Source organism: Scleropages formosus, chromosome 13, assembly GCF_900964775.1.
Source record: "Scleropages formosus chromosome 13, fSclFor1.1, whole genome shotgun sequence".
NCBI classification, from domain to species: Eukaryota; Metazoa; Chordata; class Actinopteri; order Osteoglossiformes; family Osteoglossidae; genus Scleropages; species Scleropages formosus.
The window spans coordinates 20,728,121-20,753,231 of record NC_041818.1 but is presented as its reverse complement, the minus strand read 5'-3'; the positions used below and the strand labels follow the sequence as shown (position 1 = coordinate 20,753,231).

The following is a 25,111-nucleotide window of genomic DNA, read 5'->3' as shown; positions in this document are numbered from 1 at the left end:
TGGTTACATATGTACTTTTTTGTTGTAAAATGAAAAGTAGTTTCAACACCTGCCAAGTCACCTTTTCATACTTTCACAGCTCAAATGCAGACAAATGAAGACCACAGTCTGAACTTCCACTTTTTTCAGAGTTACCCCTGCTGTTGTCTAGGAGCGATTGAATACGTACCATTTCCTGAAACTGATGTTCCGGAACACTATTTGTGCTCATCACATGCCATCATCCAAATGATTTTATTCAAATGTGGTTTTCACCAAGTACTCATTTACAATATTGGATGTTTGACATTATTCAAATATGGTTTTGCCTGTTTACACATTATTTCGCTGAAGGAATTCGGTACGTCAGTTCAATATGAATGTCAGCAATGTAGCGTGTTGCACGGCAAAAATGATTCAGGGCTGGAAAGAGGAAGTAAAGAGGTGTTGTAAGTTTCTCATGCTATCTAACTGTTAATATTTCTGTAAAATGGCTTGGCGAAAAGGGGATGTATGCAAGAAAAACTGAAACATAGTTCTTTCTTCCACCTGTGGCGTGTTGAGGAGGTCTGTAAGTCTTGAATTCAACAGTTTGACAATAGACGTGTGAAATATTTTATTTAGGTCTCAAAAAACTTCCTCTCTTTTAAGTTTTTTAAGTTTTTTTTTCTGAAAAGAAAGAAGTCGGTCTGACACTTTCTGACCACACAAGTACTGTAGAGAAGTATGACTGTTGATCTGAGAAACGAACTAAGGCTCATTACAGTATGAAGCTTCTTCTTCTTGAGTCCATGTAAACTTGGTCCGAAGACTCAGTTCATTTTGGATGTGAGTGACAAAGAAGAATGTCTGCTGTTTTCGGACTGGCGCTTACTCTGGCAGCAGTAAAAGCGGTACAAGGTAAGAAGCAACAGTTTCTCATGTAATTCTGTGTTATTTATTGGTAGACAGCAAGTGCTAAATCGTGTTTAATCCATTATTAATAATTCATAATTACACAGAGATGACTCTCTTCCGTATGAAAACAACTTGAATTCATTGATAGTGAAAACATTTTGCTTTACGAACAGTACCATACTGACTGATCCTTTATATAAAGGAGTATATATAGTATATTTAACAGCTGGAAACAATAAATTTATTTTCTTAACCGAAATTAATAACAAGATTTTTTGACACATTTCACATTTCCCATGGTTCCTCTCTGAATATACTCTACTTATACTTTCTTGGTTAACTAAAGATTTCTTTTTAAAAAATATAATGAATGCTTATATTTTGATTTTTTGGAACTAACTTGTATGAGCCACTATAAGACATAAACTATTGTAACTTAAACTATATATTTAGTAGGTAACAAGGTCTGTGCTTTAAAAATTAAAATCTATCTCGGAATAATTATTTCATTGTTTAGTTATAAGTTTTATCCAATGCTAGTTTTACTTCTTGCACATTTATTCAGTTGCATATTGTTTTTGTTTCCATTTTTATCTATGGAAATATTGTGAGAACTCTCCTGTAACTCAAGCAGTTACCTTTAAATGATAAGCCTGAGGTTTTAACTACCATAATGTCTATATGTACAATATGGTTCACAGGGCAAGTATCTAACATGTCATATGGTTATTGCTAATTATGAGTGGTGGACAAAGAGACCATGTTTCACTGAGAGGAGCTCAAGACTCTTGTTTCCTCTCACTCTTCCAGGTGCTGCAGCCTATTGTGACGTCACAAAAAATGAACGTTTTCATCAGTGTTATGGAGCTCTGGGAAAACCTGTGTTTATACAGCTCGTTACCAACACCAGCGGTTATCAGGTTGAACTTAAACATAACAACATAACATTGTTTGTATTTAGAGGAGGACGACTTAAGAAAAATTTATGCTGTTTTGATTTTTTTAACAATGGCACCTTAAGGCTGGACAAAGCAGAAAGAAATTATTCAGGCCAATACACCTTAGAGATGTATATTCATACAACTGGAGCTCAATTGCCAGGAAAGGAAATTCAGTTGATCCTTGAAGGTGAGTTATTTCTCCATCAAATGTTTAATGTGGTAAAAAACAGAAATATCGTACATTGTGCATAGGTACTCCATTGTCAGAGTACATTTTCCACACAGTGGATTTGCACACACTGGTTTGGTCAGTACTCTGCTTCAATGATGTAACACGACCTGGTAATTACAGTAAATAGTAGTGTACTTTAACTGTGCACAAATTGTGAGACAGAAATGACTGAGACTCCTCCTTTAGTTTGCTGACATTAAATAAATATAAAATAATGAATGGATTTTAAGTTTCTCATTTATATAGCAGATCCCAGAACAGGGTTTCACAAAAGGTCACTTTTAATATCAAACACAAAGACACTCAGTGGCTGAGATGCTGTTGGTTTCTTCCCCCAGAAGCCGTGTCTATACGTGGGCTGTCCGTAGCGTGTTTACCTCATGGAGAGCTGAGGGTGTCCTGCTCCGCTGGGGGGGACAATCCCCACTACAACTGGACACTGGGGGACCAGCCACTTGGAGAGGACATTCCCCATATGAACTCTGGAGATGGTGTTGTTTTGTTGGGAAAGGGTGAGAGTGGAGAAATCACCTGTACAGCCTGGAATAATGTCAGCAGGGAAAGCAGAACCCAGAGTCTCCCCACCTGTTCAGGTAAAGCGTCTTTCTCAATTTTACAGCACCGAAGTTTCCAAAAGAAGGGTTTATAGTCGTACAGGTACAGAACCTGGGAGTAAATATCACTTCAGCTGTGGGGAGTACAGCACCCTGGTGGCCAATCGATTAGTGATCAAGTTTAACACAGTTTTTGCAAACAAAAGACTTACACATATTTTCTTACTACTACTGCTGCTGCTACTACTGCTAACAATAATAATAATAATTATAATAATAATAATAGTGATAATAATAATTTTTCTCCTGGTAATTATGAAACCCTACAGAACTTGGACCGTCTGTGAGTTGCACTTTGACAAATGGCACAGAGATTGCCGTTAGGATGAACACTACAGAAGGCCTTTCTCTCTTGGAGAATAAGAAGATCTTCTTCACTCTTCATGGGAGAGAGATGTTGTCTGCTCTGTGCTACAACCAACCGAAACCCACAAGCAATGAAAAAGACACATTCGAAAAAAAAAAGGATTGTCTTAAATCAGAGGGTGAGGCTTGTAATAATAATTGTTATTATTACTATTGCAGTAGTACTAGTGGTAGTAGTGTCAGTTCTTTGGAATGCAAGAAATTTAAAAATATGTAAAATAAAAGTATTTTTGTCTGTTTGCAATGAAGATTTTCTGTTTTTCAGTGATCTTACCTGTTTCGGCAGCACTAGCAATTATCACCGTGCTTCTTGTCGTCACAGTGGGAGTTTACTTCTTGTACAAGAGGAAGAAAGATCGAGCATCAGTAGGTCAGTTTGTTAGTTACAATATTCACCTATTGATAACGACGCCATGTACTCATGTACCCATGTGGACCTTGGAGTACCTTGTCTTGTTCTCTTCTACCTAGGGGATAAAGCCTACAGCCAAGATCTGGTGTATGCAGACGTCAGGGTCAGCAGGAACGAGGGCAACGGCAGGACCCGGATGGGGAAGAGGGCAGAACCAGAGGTGGTGTACGGAGAAGTTAAAGTGTGAAGTACTTCTGAACAGAAATGATACAAGGGAAAACACACAATTGCTAAAATTGGTCTTATTTTTTTTCTGAAAACCTTCCTCTTTTCTCAAGCAATTTTTGAAATAATACTCAGTTTCGACTCCCTCTGCTTCTTTTTTTAACTTTTTAAAATGTATTTTTCATATCTCACATTCATTAAAGGTGAAATTTTGCTGAAAATTGTAATAAAAGCCTTATATTGTCTCACAGTTTATATAGTTTTTGTGACATTTTTTTCTGTATACTGTGTATTGTGTCTCATTTAATATATGGATGTTTTCTTTTAATATATATATATAAATATATGTAAAATACATATACACATATACATTTAGATATGTATATTTTTTTCTTAAAGGGACCTTAATTGTTTTAAGACACTTTTAAGAAGGGTCTTAAAATTCACCTCTATCAGACTCACTTCTCCCCTAATACCTTAAGTTCATGATAAACGTGTAAATGTTTATTTTTAGTAATTTTTTTATAAGAAATTGTAGAATAATGAGTAAACTTTTACTTTGTAGTAAAGCGTCTCAGAAATGAATAACTATAAATGTGAATATAAATGTGTATTTTTGTTTATATTTTTGTTTAATACTTTTATTAAATTGTCAGTGTACCAGTTGTACTGTAGTCACGTTATTGTTTCAAAAAAGAAAACCCACATCTGTTATGTCTTATATATAGTCTGCACCGTATATTTTAAGGCTGGACCATAATGCAGGGTTCACTTAGTATTAAAGTTAGTATTAGTTGTAAAACATTCATGTTGCAATGATCTTTCATGTTGTAACACATCAGTCTTCTAACATATTTGCTAAAAATACACTAGAGAAGTTGAAAATTGGCTGATTAAGTTTCTTCGGACTAGAATAAACTGGTTAGATGAGAAAAGATAGAAAACAGGAAGAGTGGGCAAACCAGCTTTGCATGCATTCTCTCTGCTCTTGTTCCCTCTCATCCAGAGACCCTGCAGAGCACAGGCTCTTAGAATACTTCATTATTTGGTGGGAAGTTTCTGTGGCCTGTTCTGATGCTGGGACCGCTCTCTTCTGCGGTCTCTGCTTTTGACCTTGAAGGGGCACCTGCTGAGGGTCTTCAGCTGAGCTTCTCTCACGGTCCTCCTGCTGTTCACGATCCAGTGGGATGATGCAGAATTAACCCAACATGTTCTACGAAGGGGGCGTGGTGGTGCAGTGGGTTGGACCAGGTCCAGCTCTCCGGTAGGTCTGGGGTTCAAGTCCCGCTTGGGGTGCCCTGCGATGGCCTGGCATCCTGTCCTGGGTATGTCCCCTCCCCCTACACCCTGAGTTGCTGGGTTAGGCTCCAGTTCCCCATGACCCTGTATTGGATAAGCAGTTCAGAAAGTGTGTGTGTGTGTGTGTGTGTGTGTGTTCTATGAACCACACTTAGCTTTCCAGTATATGACCCTATTTATTATTAGCATAAGGAACACTCACAAACTGTGCATTTCAAGCTTTTTTACAGCTTTGCTGAGTTACAGAATTTGCAACTTGGACAAGTGATGTCTGAGCTGAACTTCCTTCTTGAGAACCCTGTCAGCTCTTGGAACCTCTGTGGTATCTCTGGATTTTGTAATATAGCTCGTTGGACTTCCTCATTTCTCTCCTCTGCGTTCAGAGACTCAGGAGCCCAGGAAGCCAGCAGAAGGCCCTGCTTCACATCTAAAAACACCTTCTTTGTGTGGTTGTGTGGCCTGTCCCGCACATGCTACCACGTCAAAGACATCAAGGTACCCTTATGGTTATCGCACACAGTTAGCTCCGCTGCTGGGCAGTGATTCTGGTTTCAAAAGTGATTCAGCTCATTTCAGTGTAATACTGAACAGCAACCTGCCTCTCAAGAGATTCCAAAGACTAATGCAAACACAAACAGCATACACATGGAACCATGAGCAACTATAGATGATTGCAAAGCACATTCATCTAATATCATGTAAGCAATGGAACTTCAGCTCTTGGCACTCAGAGGCAGACTGGTCACTATAACATTTTTTTTCATCTCATGAAGACAGTTTGCTGCAGCAGCTACAGACACAATGCATTGATGAAGTGATCTGTGTATCAGTGCAGGAATGAAACTGAATTCATGTCCCTGTCTGAGTGTCTCTGTAAACGGTAATATGAAGAGAGAATGATACTGGACTCAACACTGAACGGTGAACCATTGCAGGTGTAGAAACACCAGAGAGGAGCAGTGTAACATCTGTGGCTAATGTAGATGCAGTACGGCGGTCTTGGTGCCAAGCAGAGAGTTTTATGTTATGTATAAGAATGACAATGTCTCTCTAGGAAATACACTGTTCCTTTCCCTGCAGTTTTCAGCAGTGAAGGGAGATCTGATGGTGTTGCAGTGGGAAATGCTCTAGAGTCCCTGTGCTCAGCATTTGGCTGTAGGATCAAATCCAGCTCAGTGTTTTGCGTGTTCTGCCTGTGTCAGTGTGGGTTTCCACTAGGTGCTCTGGTTCCTCCCACAGTTCAGAGACATGGATAACAGTTTGCTCTGTCTTCTGATATGATCAATATCTTTTGCAAAATTACTTTAGGGTATATTTGGAAATGATGGGTATAATTGGCTGTTTAAGATAATTTTATAATATAAAATGGTAATTTCTAATGATTCATTTAGAAAAAAATTGCTGCAAAAATGTAAGATGAAGGCATTCTACCTACTGCACCTGGTAGTGTGAAAGTGTTCAGGCCAGCAGGTGGAGAAGTGGTTAAAGTCATTACTTGGTAGTTGCTGTAGTACGTTGAGCAGTTCTGTGGCCCTGGGGCCAAGCAGAGATTTCTGTGTGACACATAAGGATGAAAATGTCTTTTTAGGTAATACACTGCTCCTTTCACTGTAGTTTTAAGCAGCAAAGGGAGCTATTACCATGAATTACTGCAGTAAAAAGTAATTAGCTGTTTCGATGAAGAAATAATTGCAAATACCTTAGAATACAAACCTAACCCTGTTCATTACTTTGGCGAAAAGTCAGTTAAAAGAATAAAAGTCGAGGTTTCCCAAAGGTGGATGATGATGCAAAGGTAACGAAGATTAGAGACCAAAAGGGGGCGCTGTAAACATTCTTTGTCTGGCTGCTTACTGTTAGTGCTTCCTAAAGGTTTTTATTCTTTTCTTTTTTCTTTTTTCTTTTTTTTTTCATACCGTCATCACAACTCAACAAAGTCTGTCTAAAATGTGTTGCAGAAAAATGAGAAGCAAGGAATTCAAGTCAGGTCTCTACATTTGAATATTTTTCCCAGATATTTACAAAAGTGGGAATATTTACAAAGTTTGCAAACCGAGTTAAAATACTCTGTATTCAGTGTTGAATTAGGCAGATCAGAAACAGGTCAGGTGTTTTTGATTGATCTTCACTCTCCATTGATCTGATCAACATGACCAAGCCATCATAGGAAGTTCTAATGCAGATTTCGACGTTCTTAACTCAGATTTGACATAATAAGTGTTCAGCTCTGTGAGATTAAAAAATTCAAGACTGTTTCTGCATCCCCACCCCAAAAAAACTGAATGACAGCATTTATGGTTGAATTTTGAATTTTTATTCAATATACAGACGTGTTTCTGCAGTCAGCCTGCTTCTGCATGAACAGACCGCCAAGTGAACACCATTCACACAGAAGACACGTTGTAACATGACTCACTGTGACGTCCTGTGCAATTTGGTGGGATTGAACGGTGGGTCTATGATACAGGAAGCATTTCGAAGAAGAACACGTCTCTGATATAATAAACAACACACAACAAAAAAGGTAAAGTAAACATAGTGCGGAGAAAGTCAGGGAAAATATTAAATAAAGCATTTAAACTGAAATGTATTTCCTTCATAAAAAACTGTGTCCAGAACATATATGTAGTGCACCTCTGTTTGCAGAAGGTCTGTATTTGTCACAGTCTCTTCAAGAGTTTATGGCTTTGAGATCATTACATATTAATTATTGATTCAACGATGATTTAACTTTAGAAACTGTCTGATGCCAGTGTGCAGAAAAGGCAGCTCCACCTTATGTTCCTACAGAAGTGTTATGCTGAACTCACAGACTATGAATAAATACTATTATTAATCACAAATTTGTGCATCATTACTGAACTTGATTAACCTGAAGGACTGAATGGTTTCACAATATATTTGCATGCGTTTATTCTTGATATCGGGGTGCGGTGGTGCAGTGGGTTGGACCAGGTCCTGCTCTCCCGTGGGCCTGGGGTTCGAGTCCCGCTTGGGGTGCCTTGCGGCGGACTGGCGTCCCGTCCTGGGTGTGTCCCCTCCCCCTCCGGCCTTATGCCCTGAGTTGCCGGGTTAGGCTCTGGTTCCCCGCGACCCCATATGGGACAAGCGGTTCAGAAAATGTCTGTGTGTGTGTGTGTGTGTGTGTGTGTGTGTATATTCTTGATGTTTAACAAGTGGCATTAAATACCATGAAGTACTGTAAAGCTGCTTTTTTCTCATCTTGTAAGTTGCCTAAAGTGTCTGAGATAAAGATAAGAGGAAGGAAGCATGAACATAAGAAAAAACTCTACACCACAAGCTCCCTCTGCAGTGACTTCTGTGACTTAGTTTTATAAACAAGAAATTAAATTCTGGAACCCTGTCTCTTGTGTGTATTATATTTTTGTATATGTCTTTCTGTCTCTCAAATTGATCCTGTATCTGTGTTGCTGTGATCCACCTGATCAGGTGTTCTCCCATTAATATGTAATAAAAGAACAACTATTTTCTTAGTGCCAAGAAACCCATCATGTGTTTGCGAAAGCAGAGCTGGATGACGTCTTACAGAATGAACTTCCTTCTTTACTAGTTCTTATTTTACAAACTTCTTTTCACACTTTATTGTCTGCTCCAGTGGTGTTTAACAGTTGATCGGTTGTGACTAAAAGCTTATAAATCTTAATAACAGTTTAATTTATGAATTACAAAGTTAATCATATCAAAAGAAAAATACAGGTTAAGCTTTTAAAAGCTTATTTCCATTTAGATTAATTCATTTGACAGATGCTTTTCAGATGCAATATATAATAGAATCTATAGTTGACATTCTGACCTGTTGAGTCCATAACTATGGAGAGAAGTGGAATTTATGCATTTATTGGACTGGTCATATTTTTAGCACCGGTGACACAAGGTAAGCTGTTTTCTATATTTTTTTCCAGCTTTGTCCTGAACAATATTCTGTACAGAGACTTCTGATGTCATCATTAAATAAAAAGGAAAAATTCAGATTAAAATTCTTGTTATTTGAAATAAGCTTTAATAATAATATTAATAAATGTTCATTTTAATACTGAAGTGGAACATGGCTCCAGTGTAGTAAAAAATTATTACTATCAATACTTATTGAGCTGATGCTTTGGTCCAAGGAGACTTACGAGTGTTTGGTTTGTGCTACTTACAGCTACTTAAGCTACTTACAGCTGTTTACACTTTTATACAGTAAGGTACTTTACACTGGAACAATTGAGGGTAAATATCTTGCCGAGAGGTGGTGCAACAGGAGCAGGTATTTGAATCGGGGTTCTATGATTTATCCATAACAAGGCTCTTCCCACTGTGCACCATAAGGTGAACAAAGTCTGTTTGAAGCATCATAATTTAAGAAAGTCTACATGTGGTTTAATTACAAAAATACATTTTCATTGGTAGTTAGGAGAAATGGACAAAGAGACCATGTTTCACTGAGAGGAGCTCAAGACTCTTTGTTTCCTCTCACTCTTCCAGGTGTTGCAGCCTATTGTGACATCACAAAAAATGAAAGTTTTCATCAGTGTTATGGAGCTCTGGGAAAACCTGTGTTCATACAGCTCCTTACCAACACCAGAGGTTATCAGATTGAACTTTACCATGACAACATAACATTGTTTGTATTTAGAGGAGGACGACTTGATGGGATGGTTTTGCCTGTTTACACATTATTTCGCTGAAGGAATTCGGTACGTCAGTTCAATATGAATGTCAGCAATGTAGCGTGTTGCACGGCAAAAATGATTCAGGGCTGGAAAGAGGAAGTAAAGAGGTGTTGTAAGTTTCTCATGCTATCTAACTGTTAATATTTCTGCAAAATGGCTTGGCGAAAAGGGGATGTATGCAAGAAAAACTGAAACATAGTTCTTTCTTCCACCTGTGGCGTGTTGAGGAGGTCTGTAAGTCTCGAATTCAACAGTTTGACAATAGACGTGTGAAATATTTTATTTAGGTCTCAAAAAATTTCCTCTCTTTTAAGTTTTTTAAGTTTTTTTTTCTGAAAAGAAAGAAGTCGGTCTGACACTTTCTGACCACACAAGTACTGTAGAGAAGTATGACTGTTGATCTGAGAAACGAACTAAGGCTCATTACAGTATGAAGCTTCTTCTTCTTGAGTCCATGTAAACTTGGTCCGAAGACTCAGTTCATTTTGGATGTGAGTGACAAAGAAGAATGTCTGCTGTTTTCGGACTGGCGCTTACTCTGGCAGCAGTAAAAGCGGTACAAGGTAAGAAGCAACAGTTTCTCATGTAATTCTGTGTTATTTATTGGTAGACAGCAAGTGCTAAATCGTGCTTAATCCATTATTAATAATTCATAATTACACAGAGATGACTCTCTTCCGTATGAAAACAACTTGAATTCATTGATAGTGAAAACATTTTGCTTTACGAACAGTACCATACTGACTGATCCTTTTCATAAAGGAGTATATATAGTATATTTAACAGCTGGAAACAATAAATTTATTTTCTTAACCGAAATTAATATGATTTTTTAACACATTTCACATTTCCCATGGTTCCTATCTGAATATACTCTACTTATACTTTCTTGGTTAACTAAAGATTTCTTTTTAAAAAATGTAATGAATGATTATATTTTGATTTTTTGGAACTAACTTGTATGAGCCACTATAAGACATAAACTATTGTAACTTAAACTATATATTTAGTAGGTAACAAGGTCTGTGCTTTAAAAATTAAAATCTATCTCGGAATAATTATTTCATTGTTTAGTTATAAGTTTTATCCAATGCTAGTTTTACTTCTTGCACATTTATTCAGTTGCATATTGTTTTTGTTTCCATTTTTATCTATGGAAATATTGTGAGAACTCTCCTGTAACTCAAGCAGTTACCTTTAAATGATAAGCCTGAGGTTTTAACTACCATAATGTCTATATGTACAATATGGTTCACAGGGCAAGTATGTAACATCCATCCATCCATCCATCTTCCTCCGCTTTATCCGGGGCCGGGTCGCGGGGGCAGCAGTCCGAGCAGAGTACTCCAGACTTCCCTCTCCCCGCACACCTCCTCCAGTTCCTCTGGGGGAACCCCAAGGCGTTCCCAGGCCAGCCGGGAGACATAGTCTCTCCAACGTGTCCTGGGTCTGCCCCGAGGCCTCCTCCCAGTGGGACAAGCCCGGAACACCTCCCCAGGGAGGCGTCCAGGAGGCATCCGGAACAGATGCCCGAGCCACCTCAACTGGCTCCTCTCGATGCGGAGGAGCAGCGGCTCTACTCCGAGCTCCTCCCGGGTGACTGAGCTCCTCACCCTATCCCTAAGGGTGCGCCCAGCCACTCTGCGGAGGAAACTCATTTCTGCCGCTTGTATCCGCGATCTCATTCTTTCGGTCATGATCCAGAGTTCATGACCATAGGTGAGGGTAGGAACGTAGATCGACCGGTAAATTGAGAGCTTCGCCTTACGACTCAGCTCCCTCTTCACCACAACAGACCGGTACAATGACCGCATTACTGCGGACGCCGCACCGATCCGCCTGTCAACCTGCCGCTCCATTTTTCCCTCACTCGTGAACAAGACCCCGAGATACTTAAACTCCTCCACTTGAGGGAGCAACTCCCCCCTAACCCGGAGGGAGCAATCCACCTTTTTCCGACTGAGAACCATGGCCTCGGATTTGGAGGTGCTGATTCTCATCCCCGCCGCTTCGCACTCGGCTGCAAACCTCCCCAGTGCACGCTGCAAGTCTTGATTCGATGAAGCCAACAGGACCACATCGTCCGCAAAAAGCAGAGACGAGATCTCGCGGCCACCAAAGCAGACACCCTCCGTTCCCTGACTGCGCCTAGAAATTCTGTCCATGAAGATAATGAACAGAATCGGTGACAAAGGGCAGCCCTGGCGGAGTCCAACATGCACCGGGAAAAGGTCTGACTTACTGCCGGCAATGCGAACCAAGCTCCTGCTCCGGTCATACAGGGAACGAACAGCCCGTAGCAACGAGCCCCGAACCCCATAATCCCGAAGTACCCCCCACAGGATGCCACGAGGGACACGGTCGAATGCCTTCTCCAGGTCCACAAAACACATATGGACCGGTTGGGCAAACTCCCACGAACCCTCCAGCACCCTAGTGAGGGTATAGAGCTGGTCCAGTGTTCCACGGCCAGGGCGAAAACCGCATTGCTCCTCCTGAATCCGAGGTTCGACTATCGGTCGGATTCTCCTTTCCAGTACCCTGGCATAGACTTTCCCAGGGAGGCTAAGGAGTGTGATCCCCCTGTAGTTGGAACACAATCTCCGGTCCCCCTTCTTAAAAAGAGGGACCACCACCCCGGTCTGCCAGTCCAGAGGCACGGTTCCCGAACTCCACGCGATGCTGCAGAGGCGTGTCAGCCAAGACAGCCCCACAACATCCAGAGACTTGAGAAACTCGGGGCGGATCTCATCCACCCCCGGAGCCTTGCCACCGAGGAGTTTTTTGACTACCTCAGCAACTTCAGCCAGGGTAATGGACGAGTCCCCCTCCGAGTCCCCAGCCTCAGCTTCCTCTACGGAAGGCGTGTCGGAGGGATTGAGGAGATCCTCAAAGTACTCCTTCCACCTCCCGAGAACATCCTCAGCTGAGGTCAGCAGCGCACCACTTCCACTGTAAACAGTGTTCGTGGAACACCGCTTCCCCCCTCTGAGTCGCCGGACGGTTTGCCAGAATCTCTTTGAGGCCGACCGAAAGTCTTCCTCCATGGCCTCACCGAACTCCTCCCAAGCCCGAGTTTTTGCCGCGGCGACTGCCAGAGCCGCGCTCCGTTTGGCCCGTCGGTACCTGTCAGCTGCTTCAGGAGTCCCATGAGCCAGCCAGGCCCGATAGAACTCCTTCTTCAGCTTGACGGCATCCCTTACTTCCGGTGTCCACCACCGTGTTCGGGGATTGCCGCCGCGACAGGCACCGGAGACCTTATGGCCACAGCTCCGAACCGCCGCACCGACAATGGAGGAGCGGAACATAGTCCATTCGGACTCAATGTCCCCCACCTCCCTCGGGACCTGGTTGAAGCTCTGTCGGAGGTGGGAGTTGAAGACCTCTCTGACAGGGGCCTCCGCCAAACGTTCCCAACAGACCCTCACTATGCGTTTGGGCCTGCCAGGTCTATCCAGCTTTTTCCCCCGCCATCGAATCCAACTCACCACCAGGTGGTGATCAGTTGACAGCTCAGCCCCTCTCTTCACCCGAGTGTCCAAGACATATGGCCGAAGGTCAGAAGAAACGACTACAAAGTCGATCATCGACCTCCGACCTAGGGTGTCCTGGTGCCAAGTGCACTGGTGGACACCCTTATGCATGAACATGGTGTTCGTTATGGATAAACCGCGACTAGCACAGAAATCCAATAACAACTCACCACTCGGGTTCAGATCAGGGAGGCCGTTCCTCCCAATCACGCCCCTCCAGGTATCGCTGTCGCTGCCCACGTGGGCGTTAAAGTCCCCCAGTAGAACGACAGAGTCCCCAGTGGGAGCGCTTTCCAGCACGCCCCCCAAGGACTCTAAAAAGGCCGGGTACTCTACACTGCCGCTAGGCGCATAAGCACAAACGACAGTGAGAGACCGTTCCCTGACCCGAAGGCGTAGGGAGATGACCCTCTCATTCACCGGGGTAGACTCCAACACATGGCGGCAGAACTGGGGGGCTATTAATAAGCCCACACCAGCCCGCCGCCTCTCACCTTGGGCAACGCCAGAATAGTGGAGAGTCCACCCTCGATCGAGTAGAGTGGTTCCAGAACCCAAGCTGTGAGTGGAAGTGAGCCCGACTATATCTAGACGGTATCTCTCAACTTCCCGCACCAGCTCAGGCTCCTTCCCCGCCAGTGAGGTGACATTCCAAGTCCCAAAAACCAGAGTTGGCGCCCGAGGTTTGGGTCGGCCGGGCACTCGGCCCCGACCACCGCCCAACTCACAATGCACCGGCCCCTTACGGTTTCTCCGGCAGGTGGTGAGCCCACCGAAGAAGTATGTAACATGTCATATGGTTATTGCTAATTATGAGTGGTGGACAAAGAAACCATATTTCACTGAGAGGAGCTCAAGACTCTTGTTTCCTCTCACTCTTCCAGGTGCTGCAGCCTCTTGTGACGTCACAAAAAATGAAAGTTTTCATCAGTGTTATGGAGCTCTGGGAAAACCTGTGTTTATACAGCTCTTTACCAGCACCAGTGGTTATCAGGCTGAACTTAAACATAACAACATAACATTGTTTGTATTTAGAAGAGGACAAGTTAATAAACATTTATGCTGTTTTGATTTTTTTAACAATGGCACCTTAAGGCTGGACAAAGCAGAAAGAAATTATTCAGGCCAATACACCTTAGAGATGTATATTCAAGTAACTGGAGCTAAATTGCCAGTAAAGGAAATTCAGTTGATCCTTGAAGGTGGGTTATTTTTCTATCAAATGTTTAATGTGGTAAACAAACATATAAATATCGTACATTGTGTATGGGTACTCCATTGTCAGAGAACATGTTCCACACAGTGGATTTGCTCACAGTGGTTTGGTCAATACTCTGCTTCAATGATGTAACACGACATGGTAATTACAGTAAATAGTACTGTACTTTAACTGTGCACAGATTGTGAGACAGAAATGACTGAGACTCCTCCTTCAGTTTGCTGACATTAAAAAAATATAAAATAATGAATGGATTTTAAGTTTCTCATTTATATAGGGGAGCCCAGAACAGGGTTTCACAAAAGGTCACTTTTAATATCAAACACAAAGACACTCAGTGTCTGAGATGCTTTTGATTTCTTCCCCCAGAAGCCGTGTCTATACGTGGGCTGTCCGTAGCGTGTTTACCTCATGGAGAGCTGAGGGTGTCCTGCTCCGCTGGGGGGGACAATCCTCACTACAACTGGACGCTGGGGGACCGGCCACTTGGAGAGGACATTCCCCACATGAACTCTGGAGATGGTGTTGTTTTGTTGGGAAAGGGTGAGAGTGGAGAGATCACCTGTACAGTCTGGAATAGCATCAGCATGGAAAGCAGAACCCAGAGTCTTCCCACCTGTTCAGGTAAAGCGTCTTTCTCAATTTTACAGCACCGAAGTTTCCAAAAGAAGGGTTTATAGTCGTACAGGTACAGAATCTGGGAGTAAATATCACTTCAGCTGTGTGGCGTCTGTCCAGGGGGAGTACAGCAACCAGGTGGCCAATCGATTAGTGATCAAGTTCAATGGAGTTTTCGCAAAAAAAAAAAAAAGATTTTCATAATAGTTACTTGTTATGATATATTGCTGGTTTGAAACCCACTTCTTTCTGGTTGACGTACTCTTGAGCAAGGTACTTACCCTAAACATAGAAATATTGTACATTGTGTATGGGTACTCCATTGTCAGAGAACATGTTCCACACAGTGGATTTGCTCACACTGGTTTGGTCAATACTCTGCTTCAATGATGTAACACGACATGGTAATTACAGTAAATAGTAGTGTACTTTAACTGTGCACAAATTGTGAGACAGAAATGACAAACTCCTCCTTCAGTTTGCTGACATTAAATAAATATAAAATAATGAATGGATTTTAAGTTTCTCATTTATATAGCAGAGCCCAGAACATGGTGTCACTAAAGGTCACTTTTAATATCAAACACAAAGACACTCAGTCTCTGAGATGCTGTTGGTTTCTTCCCACAGAAGCCGTGTCTATACGTGGGCTGTCCGTAGCGTGTTTACCTCATGGAGAGCTGAGGGTGTCCTGCTCCGCTGGGGGGGACAATCCCCACTACAACTGGACACTGGGGGACCGGCCACTTGGAGAGGACATTCCCCACATGAACTCTGGAGATGGTGTTGTTTTGTTGGGAAAGGGTGAGAGTGGAGAGATCACCTGTACAGTCTGGAATAGCATCAGCATGGAAAGCAGAACCCAGAGTCTTCCCACCTGTTCAGGTAAAGCGTCTTTCTCAATTTTACAGCACCGAAGTTTCCAAAAGAAGGGTTTATAGTCGTACAGGTACAGAATCTGGGAGTAAATATCACTTCAGCTGTGTGGCGTCTGTCCAGGGGGAGTACAGCAACCAGGTGGCCAATCGATTAGTGATCAAGTTCAATGGAGTTTTCGCAAAAAAAAAAAAAGATTTTCATAATAGTTACTTGTTATGATATATTGCTGGTTTGAAACCCACTTCTTTCTGGTTGACGTACTCTTGAGCAAGGTACTTACCCTAAACATAGAAATATTGTACATTGTGTATGGGTACTCCATTGTCAGAGAACATGTTCCACACAGTGGATTTGCTCACACTGGTTTGGTCAATACTCTGCTTCAATGATGTAACACGACCTGGCAATTACAGTAAATAGTACTGTACTTTTACTGTGCACAGATTGTGAGACAGAAATGACTGAGACTCCTCCTTCAGTTTGCTGACATTAAATAAATATAAAATAATGAATGGATTTTAAGTTTCTCATTTATATAGGGGAGCCCAGAACAGGGTTTCACAAAAGGTCACTTTTAATATCAAACACAAAGACATTCAGTGTCTGAGATGCTGTTGGTTTCTTCCCCCAGAAGCCGTGTCTATACGTGGGCTGTCCGTAGCGTGTTTACCTCATGGAGAGCTGAGGGTGTCCTGCTCCGCTGGGGGGAACAATCCCCAATACAACTGGACACTGAGGGACCAGCCACTTGGAGATGACATTCCCCACATGAACTCTGGAGATGGTGTTGTTTTGTTGGGAAAGGGTGAGAGTGGAGAGATCACCTGTACAGTCTGGAATAGCATCAGCATGGAAAGCAGAACCCAGAGTCTTCCCACCTGTTCAGGTAAAGCGTCTTTCTCAATTTTACAGCACCGAAGTTTCCAAAAGAAGGGTTTATAGTCGTACAGGTACAGAATCTGGGAGTAAATATCACTTCAGCTGTGTGGCGTCTGTCCAGGGGGAGTACAGCAACCAGGTGGCCAATCGATTAGTGATCAAGTTCAATGGAGTTTTCGCAAAAAAAAAAAAGATTTTCATAATAGTTACTTGTTATGATATATTGCTGGTTTGAAACCTACTTCTTTCTGGTTGACGTACTCTTGAGCAAGGTACTTACCCTAAACATAGAAATATTGTACATTGTGTATGGGTACTCCATTGTCAGAGAACATGTTCCACACAGTGGATTTGCTCACACTGGTTTGGTCAATACTCTGCTTCAAAGATGTAACATGACCTGGCAATTACAGTAAATAGTACTGTACTTTTACTGTGCACAGATTGTGAGACAGAAATGACAAACTCCTCCTTCAGTTTGCTGACATTAAATAAATATAAAATAATGAATGGATTTTAAGTTTGTCATTTACATAGTGGAGCCCAGAACAGGGAGTCACTAAAGGTCACTTTTAATATCAAACACAAAGACACTCAGTCTCTGAGATGCTGTTGGTTTCTTCCCACAGAAGCCGTGTCTATACGTGGGCTGTCCGTAGCGTGTTTACCTCATGGAGAGCTGAGGGTGTCCTGCTCCGCTGGGGGGGACAATCCCCACTACAACTGGACACTGGGGGACCGGCCACTTGGAGAGGACATTCCCCACATGAACTCTGGAGATGGTGTTGTTTTGTTGGGAAAGGGTGAGAGTGGAGAGATCACCTGTACAGTCTGGAATAGCATCAGCATGGAAAGCAGAACCCAGAGTCTTCCCACCTGTTCAGGTAAAGCGTCTTTCTCAATTTTACAGCACCGAAGTTTCCAAAAGAAGGGTTTATAGTCGTACAGGTACAGAATCTGGGAGTAAATATCACTTCAGCTGTGTGGCGTCTGTCCAGGGGGAGTACAGCAACCAGGTGGCCAATCGATTAGTGATCAAGTTCAATGGAGTTTTCGCAAAAAAAAAAAAAAGATTTTCATAATAGTTACTTGTTATGATATATTGCTGGTTTGAAACCCATTTCTTTCTGGTTGACGTACTCTTGAGCAAGGTACTTACCCTAAACATAGAAATATTGTACATTGTGTATGGGTACTCCATTGTCAGAGAACATGTTCCACACAGTGGATTTGCTCACACTGGTTTGGTCAATACTCTGCTTCAATGATGTAACACGACCTGGTAATTACAGTAAATAGTACTGTACTTTTACTGTGCACAAATTGTGAGACAGAAATGACTGAGACTCCTCCTTCAGTTTGCTGACATTAAAAAAAATATAAAATAATGAATGGATTTTAAGTTTCTCATTTATATAGGGGAGCCCAGAACAGGGAGTCACTAAAGGTCACTTTTAATATCAAACACAAAGACACTCAGTCTCTGAGATGCTGTTGGTTTCTTCCCACAGAAGCCGTGTCTATACGTGGGCTGTCCGTAGCGTGTTTACCTCATGGAGAGCTGAGGGTGTCCTGCTCCGCTGGGGGGGACAATCCCCACTACAACTGGACACTGGGGGACCGGCCACTTGGAGAGGACATTCCCCACATGAACTCTGGAGATGGTGTTGTTTTGTTGGGAAAGGGTGAGAGTGGAGAGATCACCTGTACAGTCTGGAATAGCATCAGCAGGATAAGCAGAACCCAGAGTCTCCCCACCTGTTCAGGTAAAACATTTACCAAGTTTTGTTTTTTTTTGTTTTAGGGAGTTTTACAAAAATATTTCAGGAAAGCAAAATTTTGCTCCTCCATGGATAGTTTAAAAACAGAAACTTCCAGTTCTTTCACTGAATAAAGGAATTTTTCAAATAGCATGGCTGTTATCATGACAACTACTCATACTACTGCTACAACATGTCGTGCTACTACTAGTAATAGAACTTGGATTATATCGTGTTTGTGCATACTATGGTAACATAAAGAACTTGGAGCCCCCGTGAATTGTGTAATGGGCTAATAAGGACATTTTCCTCGAGGTTGGTGACAGAGAGATACTGTCTGCTCTCTGTGACAGCAGATTTGTTTCCACAGGTAATACCCTAATATTTAGTGTTTTGTAAATATTTTGTTTATCATTTGTTTTCCCAGGTTTCAGTGACTTATTTTGCATGTTAGTGGGAACAGCCTTCTTCCTGGCAGTGCTGGCGGTGCTGTTGTACTACCACTGCAAGATGAAACGCAGCAAAGAGGCACCGAAAGACCACAATGTTTACGAAGTTACTTTAAAGGAAAATTAAGTATAAAACAGTGATTCTGTGCTCTACGTAGGATTGCGTGTCTCCCTTTTGGAGCGTCTCTACTCTTCTGTTGCGCCCCACTGTAATGCTTACTTACAGTAAGTTCACAACAGTAAAAGGGGAGTGATTACAATTTTATTTTACAAAATACGTGCATTAAATCGTTGGCTTGTAGTTTAGGTTTATATTATAAAATGTATTGTTTCAAAATGCAAACTATTAGTAATATGTTTAGTGCTGGCATGTAAAACTTTCTGTCCATTTATGAGTATAGCAAGCATTTACATATATAATAAAAATTGATATATTGGACTGCAACATTCTCAAGCTGACTTTTTCAAATCTAAAGAATGTGTTAGATATGTTTTTTTTTTTTAAATTTGTTAAATTGTCTCCTCTGCTTTAAACAGTTTGATCACAGTCCTCTTGTGCTGCATGTGTCTCTCTTGGAGCTTCTGTTTTTTCTTCATTCCAAAATTTCTGTTTCACTCTACTGCAATAATTACTTACTGTAAACAAAAAAGTAAAGGGGAAGTGATTTACAATGTTGTTTTTCAAGTAACGTATTTTAAATTTAAGTTGTTAAGGTTTCTAAAATGTCACTTTCTATTTCAGATGACTCTATTATTGCAGAGTGAAACTTCTTGTCCATTTGTGTGTAGTAAACATGGTATCAATATGTATATGAATAAAGATTTGGTCATGTGAAATACAGCAATCTCATGGCAACTTTTTAAAATACAAAAATTTGTTGTATTGGTTGTTTATCGCAAACGCTGTCTCAATGAACCGATCCACCACCCAGTCCTCCGTGCGGTAGGTGAGTTCTGCCTGGAGCCAGGGATTCAGTCCCACCCGAAGAGTAGCCAGAAGGGAAGTTTCGTTCCAGCCGTTCTGTTCGGCCAGAGTACGGAACTCAAGGGAATATTCTGCTACGACGCAGTTCCCTTGGCGGAGCTCCATCAGGGGCGCGTTAGCCGTGCGGGCCAACCCTATACATCCAAAAATGGCCCGAAAACACTACTTGAACTCCTCATAAGTTGCCTGTGTGCTACTCTCCTGGGTCGCTGTCACCCACTGCAATGCTAGGCCTGTTAGCAACGTGAGGAGGTTGGTGCTGTTTCTCACATCGGTGCAATACAGTGGGAGACTAGCAAAGACAAGTTCACATGAGAGAGCCTTGACATTTTGTGGGGAACCATCATACTGCAGCAGGGTAGCAAGAGGTCTTGTGGTATAACTGAGACACCATTACGCATGTATGCGGCTGGGGCTGTCCCTTTGCCTTTGGGCAGAGGAAGTTCTACCTGTCCCTTTTATGGAGTGCTCGGAGCAGGCCTTGGAAAGCATCCGTAAGCCTGCTCAAAGTTTTTACATGTCCTATCTTGGTACTGGACCACGCAGTGTCCGCGTTCGAGCTCCGCTGGGTCCGATGTGTAGGCAGAACCTTTTGTCATGTTCGCCGAGGAGGTATGAAGGACCCAAGCGCGGTTGCATAGGCTCTCCAATTGCATAAGCCAATAAGGACAGACTGAAATGAGAACTGAGGGGCAAGCAGGAGGTCTTTGATGAGCAAATGTCGTTTCTTGGAGGATCCGAAGGTCGTGGTCAGGAGACAGAGCACAGAGATGGAGTAGGCAAACATGGGGACGGGGAAAGTGAGGTAAATGTAGGAAGCACTGTGCTCTAAGGTTCCATGACTAGAGGTGGCTATAGGTGCTGTGCTTTATGCTCCTGTGCCCTGATCCTCTGCACTTGCGGCCGCTCCGTGCGGAGGCATGACATAATACAGCAATCCCATGGCAACTTTTTAAAATATAAAAATAAATCAAATGTAGCTTTTCCTGTTATCAGAATCTTTTCCTGATGTTCATGGAAAGTCTCATTTAAAGTATCTATTGTACCCAATTTTTTTGATACCAGTGGTTTTGGAAAAATGTGATTGAAGTGAACATACAATATAAACAGCTTGTTGACTTCTGCCATATACTGTATATTATGTAATTTCTCCTGGAATGGGGTTCAATTCATCACTCAGCTGAACCTTGCAGATTTGTCTAAGGTGTGTCACACTCTCAGGTGACTGGTATCTGTGCGGGTTTCACTAGGTGCTCTGGTTCCTCCCACAGTTCAAAGACATGGATAACAGCTTGATCTGTCTTCTGATATGATCAATATCATTTGCAAAATTACTTTAGGATATATTAGGAAATTATGAGTATAATTGGCTGTTGAAGATAATTTTATAATATAAAATGATAATTTATAATGATTTATTTACAAAAAATTGCTGCAAAAATGTCAGATGAAGCCATTCTACCTACTGCACCTGGTAGTGCAAAAGTGTCTGGGCCAGCAGGTAGAGAAGCGGTTAAAGTTATTTCTTCATTGTCGCTATAGTGTGTTTAGCAGTACTGCAGCCCTGGGGCTAAGCAGAGATTTCTATATTACGTATAAGAATGAAAATGTCTTTTGAGGTAATACACTGCTCGTTTTCATGTAGTTTTCAGCATCTAAGAGAGCTATTTTCATGAATTACTACACACACAGCCTGAAACTGTTTCTCCCAAGCGGGATTGTGGCAAACCAGAACCTTATATTTACACACACACATTTTCAGAACCGCTTGTCCCTTACGGGGTCACGGGGAACCGGAGCATACCCGGCAACACAGGGCTTAAGGCCGGAGGGGGAAGGGGACACACCCAGGACGGGACGCCAGTCCGCCGCAAGGCACCCCAAGCGAGACTTGAACCCCAGACCCACCGGAGAGCAGGACTGTGGCCCAACCCACTGCGCCACCGCAACCCCCCCTTATATTTACATTTATTCATTTAGCAGATGCTTTTCTCCAAAGTGATGTACATCTCAGCAAAAATACAAATTACCCATCAACACAGGGTGCAAAGCAGGAGGGGTAGCGAACACACCCCAGAGAGGATGCCAGTCTGCTGCTAGGCACCCCAGAGGTATTTTTTGAATACAAACCTTATCCTGTTTATTGGGTACTTTGGTGAAAAGTCAGTTAAAAGAATAAAAAACTATTTTTTCAAGAAGTGAAGAATAGAGACCAAAAGGGGGCGCTGTAAGCATTCTTTGTCATGCTGCTTACCGGTAGTGCTACTAGTTAGAGTGCTTCATATATATAACATAACGAAACATGCCTTCAGGTCGACTGTAGTGGGGAAGGAGAGTATATCAATCAAGTGAATAACGATATAGAACGTCTGGTCAACAACATGGAAGGCTTGAAGGCTACAGCCTACTGCTATGGCAAGACTTTCTCCAGCTTGCGAATGTTGCACATACACCAGTCTCATTTGTGCTCTGCATATAAACAACACAAGCCTTCCATTGAGGCCAATAAGTCGATTAATGGGAACCAGGGCCAGGATAAACACCACAGTGCTCAGGAGCCCATCGCTGATCAGTACCAACTCCCCTGTGACACCCCCAGCAAGCACAGTATTAAGTGGCCCAGAAGCAACGACATCTCAGTTTGGGCAAATATTGACTGCGAACTCTGTGCTGTGAAGATGTTTCAGCAATTCTCTGACCTTTTTGCTTAGGCTCGAATGAAACCAAAAGCAAAACATGGGAAGGGCTAAAGCCCATTGACCAGATTCCCCTTCCTGGGAAACTGGAAGTCTCGTGCTTTCAATTTGAGCTTCTGCCTCGAGTACTGTGGTCGTTACAGATGTATGAAATGTCTCTCTCAAGAGTTGAAATCATCCAAAGGCACGTTTGCAAGTGCCTGAGGAGGTGGCTTGGGATTTCACCCTGCTTTTCCACAACAGGACTTTACATAAAATCTGGACAGTTGAGTCTACCTGACAGGGGGGCGCAGTGGCGCAGTGGGTTGGACCGGGTCCTGCTCTCCGGTGGGTCTGGAGTTCGAGTCCTGCTTGGGGTGCCTTGCGGCGGACTGGCATCCCGTCCTGGGTGTGTTCCCTCCCCCTCTGGCCTTACGCCCTGTGTTGCCGGGTAGGCTCCGGTTCCCCGTGACCCCTTCTGGGACATGCGGTTCTGAAAATGTGTGTGTGTGTGTGTGTGTGTGTGTGTGTGTGTGTGTGTGTCTCTACCTGTATAGTCACTGGTGGAGGAGTTCAAAGTTGGCAAAGCCCATGTGCATTTCATGATAAGGCATTCATCTGATCAGGTTATATGGGATGTTAAATCTGACATTCCCACAGCTAGAAAGTGGTCTGCTACTTCTGCAGTGGGAGCTGCTGAAGCCAGTCTATGAACCAAAGAGGTGATGGGTGCAGTGCAAACAGGAAGAGCTAGTCTCAGCAGCACACACCACAAGTGGTTCTCAAAGGAGGGTCCAGCAGTTTGTTGTGGTCTGGTAGTCACAGAAGTACGTGCACTTGAGGAGGAATCCCGTCTCACATTTTCAGCTGGTCATCTCAAGCAAGGTGAATGGACAAAATGGGAGGCAGTGGAGTCGTGAAGGATCACATGAACATATCTTTGGATAATGGATCAGCCTTCCATTTCATTCTTGCTACACTCAGAGTATGATCTCTTGCCATCTTCGCGAAACCTCAAATTGTGAGGATATGTAGAATCTGACTGGTGTACCTGCTGTGGCTTTGAGCACAGTTCACACTGCTATGTGTTACCTGTGTGCAAGCAAATTCTAAGGATGCACATTTGGCACCATAACCAGGTACTCGAGATCCTGTCAAGCATTGTGTGGGAACAGTGTGATGCCATCAGCAAGAAACCTGCTCAGAAGACACTCCAGAGAGTGGTTTTCTGGAGGCAGTGTGAACATCCACCTCGGAGGGAGCAATCTGGTTGGTTGGAATGGAAGAGGCATTTCAGTGCAAGAAAGCAAGGTATGAGCAACTCCGCATGACATGTGAGGATGGCGGCTGGTCTGCTTCTGTGTGGCCAGTGGAGGTCGGATGTCAAGGCTTCATTAGCCGATCCATGACTTCTTTCCTCTCCCGATTGGGTCTTGGTGCTTGCACTATGAGAGCAGCCTCTAAGTGTCTTCAAACTGCTGCTGAAAAAGCATCGAGCTGGATATGGTCAAAGTCAAGAAAGCCACTGAAGGAAGTGACCTGATGTCCGTGATGTGGCCATCAACATCAGACACCCCCCAATGGCATTATGCTGCTGGGGGGGCCAGGGATGGCAGTACTGCCAATAGCCACCGAAACTGTGTTATTGTCCCTTGCTGGTGGCAGATGAGGGGGTTGTCGAGCAACAACTGGCTGTATGTATCTCTCTTTTAAAAACATTTGGCTACAAGTTAAGGAAGTCAAAAGAAAGGACGTAAAAACCGAAGGAGTGTGACTCAGATATATGTTCTGCTGTGCAATACTTCCATCATACCATCATCACAACTCAGCAAGGTCTGTCTAAAATTTGTTGCAGAAAAAGGATAAGCACGGAATTCAAGTCAGGTCTCTACATGTTAATATATTTTCCAGACATTTACGATAGTGGGAATATTTACAAAGATTGCAAACCCAGTTAAAATACTCTGTTTTCAATGTTGAATCAAGCAGATCAGAATCAGGTCAGATGTTTTTCACTGATCTGATCAACATCACCAAATCATCATAGGAAGTTCTAACGCAGATTTCGACATCTTAACTCAGATTTTACATAAGTATTCAACTCTGTCAGATAAAAAAAAATTCAAAACTGTTTATGCATCCCCTCCCCAAAAAAACCTGAATACAGCATCTATGGTTGAATTTTGAATTTTTATTCAATATACAGACATGTTTCTGCAGTCAGCCTGCTTCTGCATGAACAGACCACCAAGTGAACACCATTCACACAGAAGACACGTTGTCACATGACTCAGTGTGACATCCTCTGCAATTGGTGAGACTGAACAGTGAAAACAGCAAAGTTAAAAATGGCTTCATGATACAGGAAGCATTTTGAAGAAGAACACATCTGATATAATAAACAACACACAACAGAAAAGATAAGTAAAAATAGTGCAGAGATAGTTAGGGAACTGTCATAGTGTCACAACGGGAGGAAGCCATCAGACCGAAGTGTGGAGCGCTGGGGTTCAAAAGGGGAATCCAAAAACCG

At 42.6% G+C, this 25,111-nt stretch overlaps 2 protein-coding genes across 7 annotated transcripts in view; both read left to right on the top strand.

The window, feature by feature from the left end:
* Nucleotides 1-280: 280 nt before the first annotated feature.
* LOC114912140 (uncharacterized) lies at nt 281-3,746 on the top strand. 4 transcript variants are annotated; one of them, XM_029257660.1, is made up of 7 exons: nt 281-879; nt 1,687-1,796; nt 1,898-2,004; nt 2,388-2,642; nt 2,933-3,148; nt 3,295-3,399; nt 3,501-3,746. In XM_029257660.1, the coding sequence occupies exons 2-7, from the start codon at nt 1,717-1,719 to the stop codon at nt 3,626-3,628; spliced, it is 891 nt and encodes a 296-aa protein (XP_029113493.1). In that variant the 5' UTR covers nt 281-879; nt 1,687-1,716; the 3' UTR covers nt 3,629-3,746. The 4 variants fall into 4 exon arrangements, with proteins under 4 accessions (XP_029113493.1, XP_029113492.1, XP_029113491.1 ...); XM_029257659.1 differs by having other exon boundaries at nt 1,687-2,004; nt 3,316-3,399; XM_029257658.1 differs by having other exon boundaries at nt 1,687-2,004.
* A 4,834-nt stretch (nt 3,747-8,580) lies between these two features.
* LOC108922844 (hemicentin-2-like) overlaps nt 8,581-25,111 on the top strand; it is a 33,923-nt gene continuing 17,392 nt past the window's right edge. The window contains exons 1-9 of one of the 3 annotated variants that reach the window (XM_029257657.1): nt 8,581-8,800; nt 9,394-10,144; nt 13,999-14,316; nt 14,703-14,957; nt 15,582-15,836; nt 16,462-16,716; nt 17,339-17,593; nt 18,221-18,475; nt 18,897-19,700. In XM_029257657.1, the coding sequence (XP_029113490.1) occupies nt 10,090-10,144; nt 13,999-14,316; nt 14,703-14,957; nt 15,582-15,836; nt 16,462-16,716; nt 17,339-17,593; nt 18,221-18,475; nt 18,897-19,045 (1,797 nt within the window). In that variant the 5' untranslated portion in view covers nt 8,581-8,800; nt 9,394-10,089 and the 3' untranslated portion in view covers nt 19,046-19,700. Of the gene's footprint in view, nt 8,801-9,393; nt 10,145-13,998; nt 14,317-14,702; nt 14,958-15,581; nt 15,837-16,461; nt 16,717-17,338; nt 17,594-18,220; nt 18,476-18,896; nt 19,701-25,111 lie in introns of those variants that run through there. The other 2 variants (XM_029257656.1, XM_029257655.1) reach the window with 2 other exon arrangements.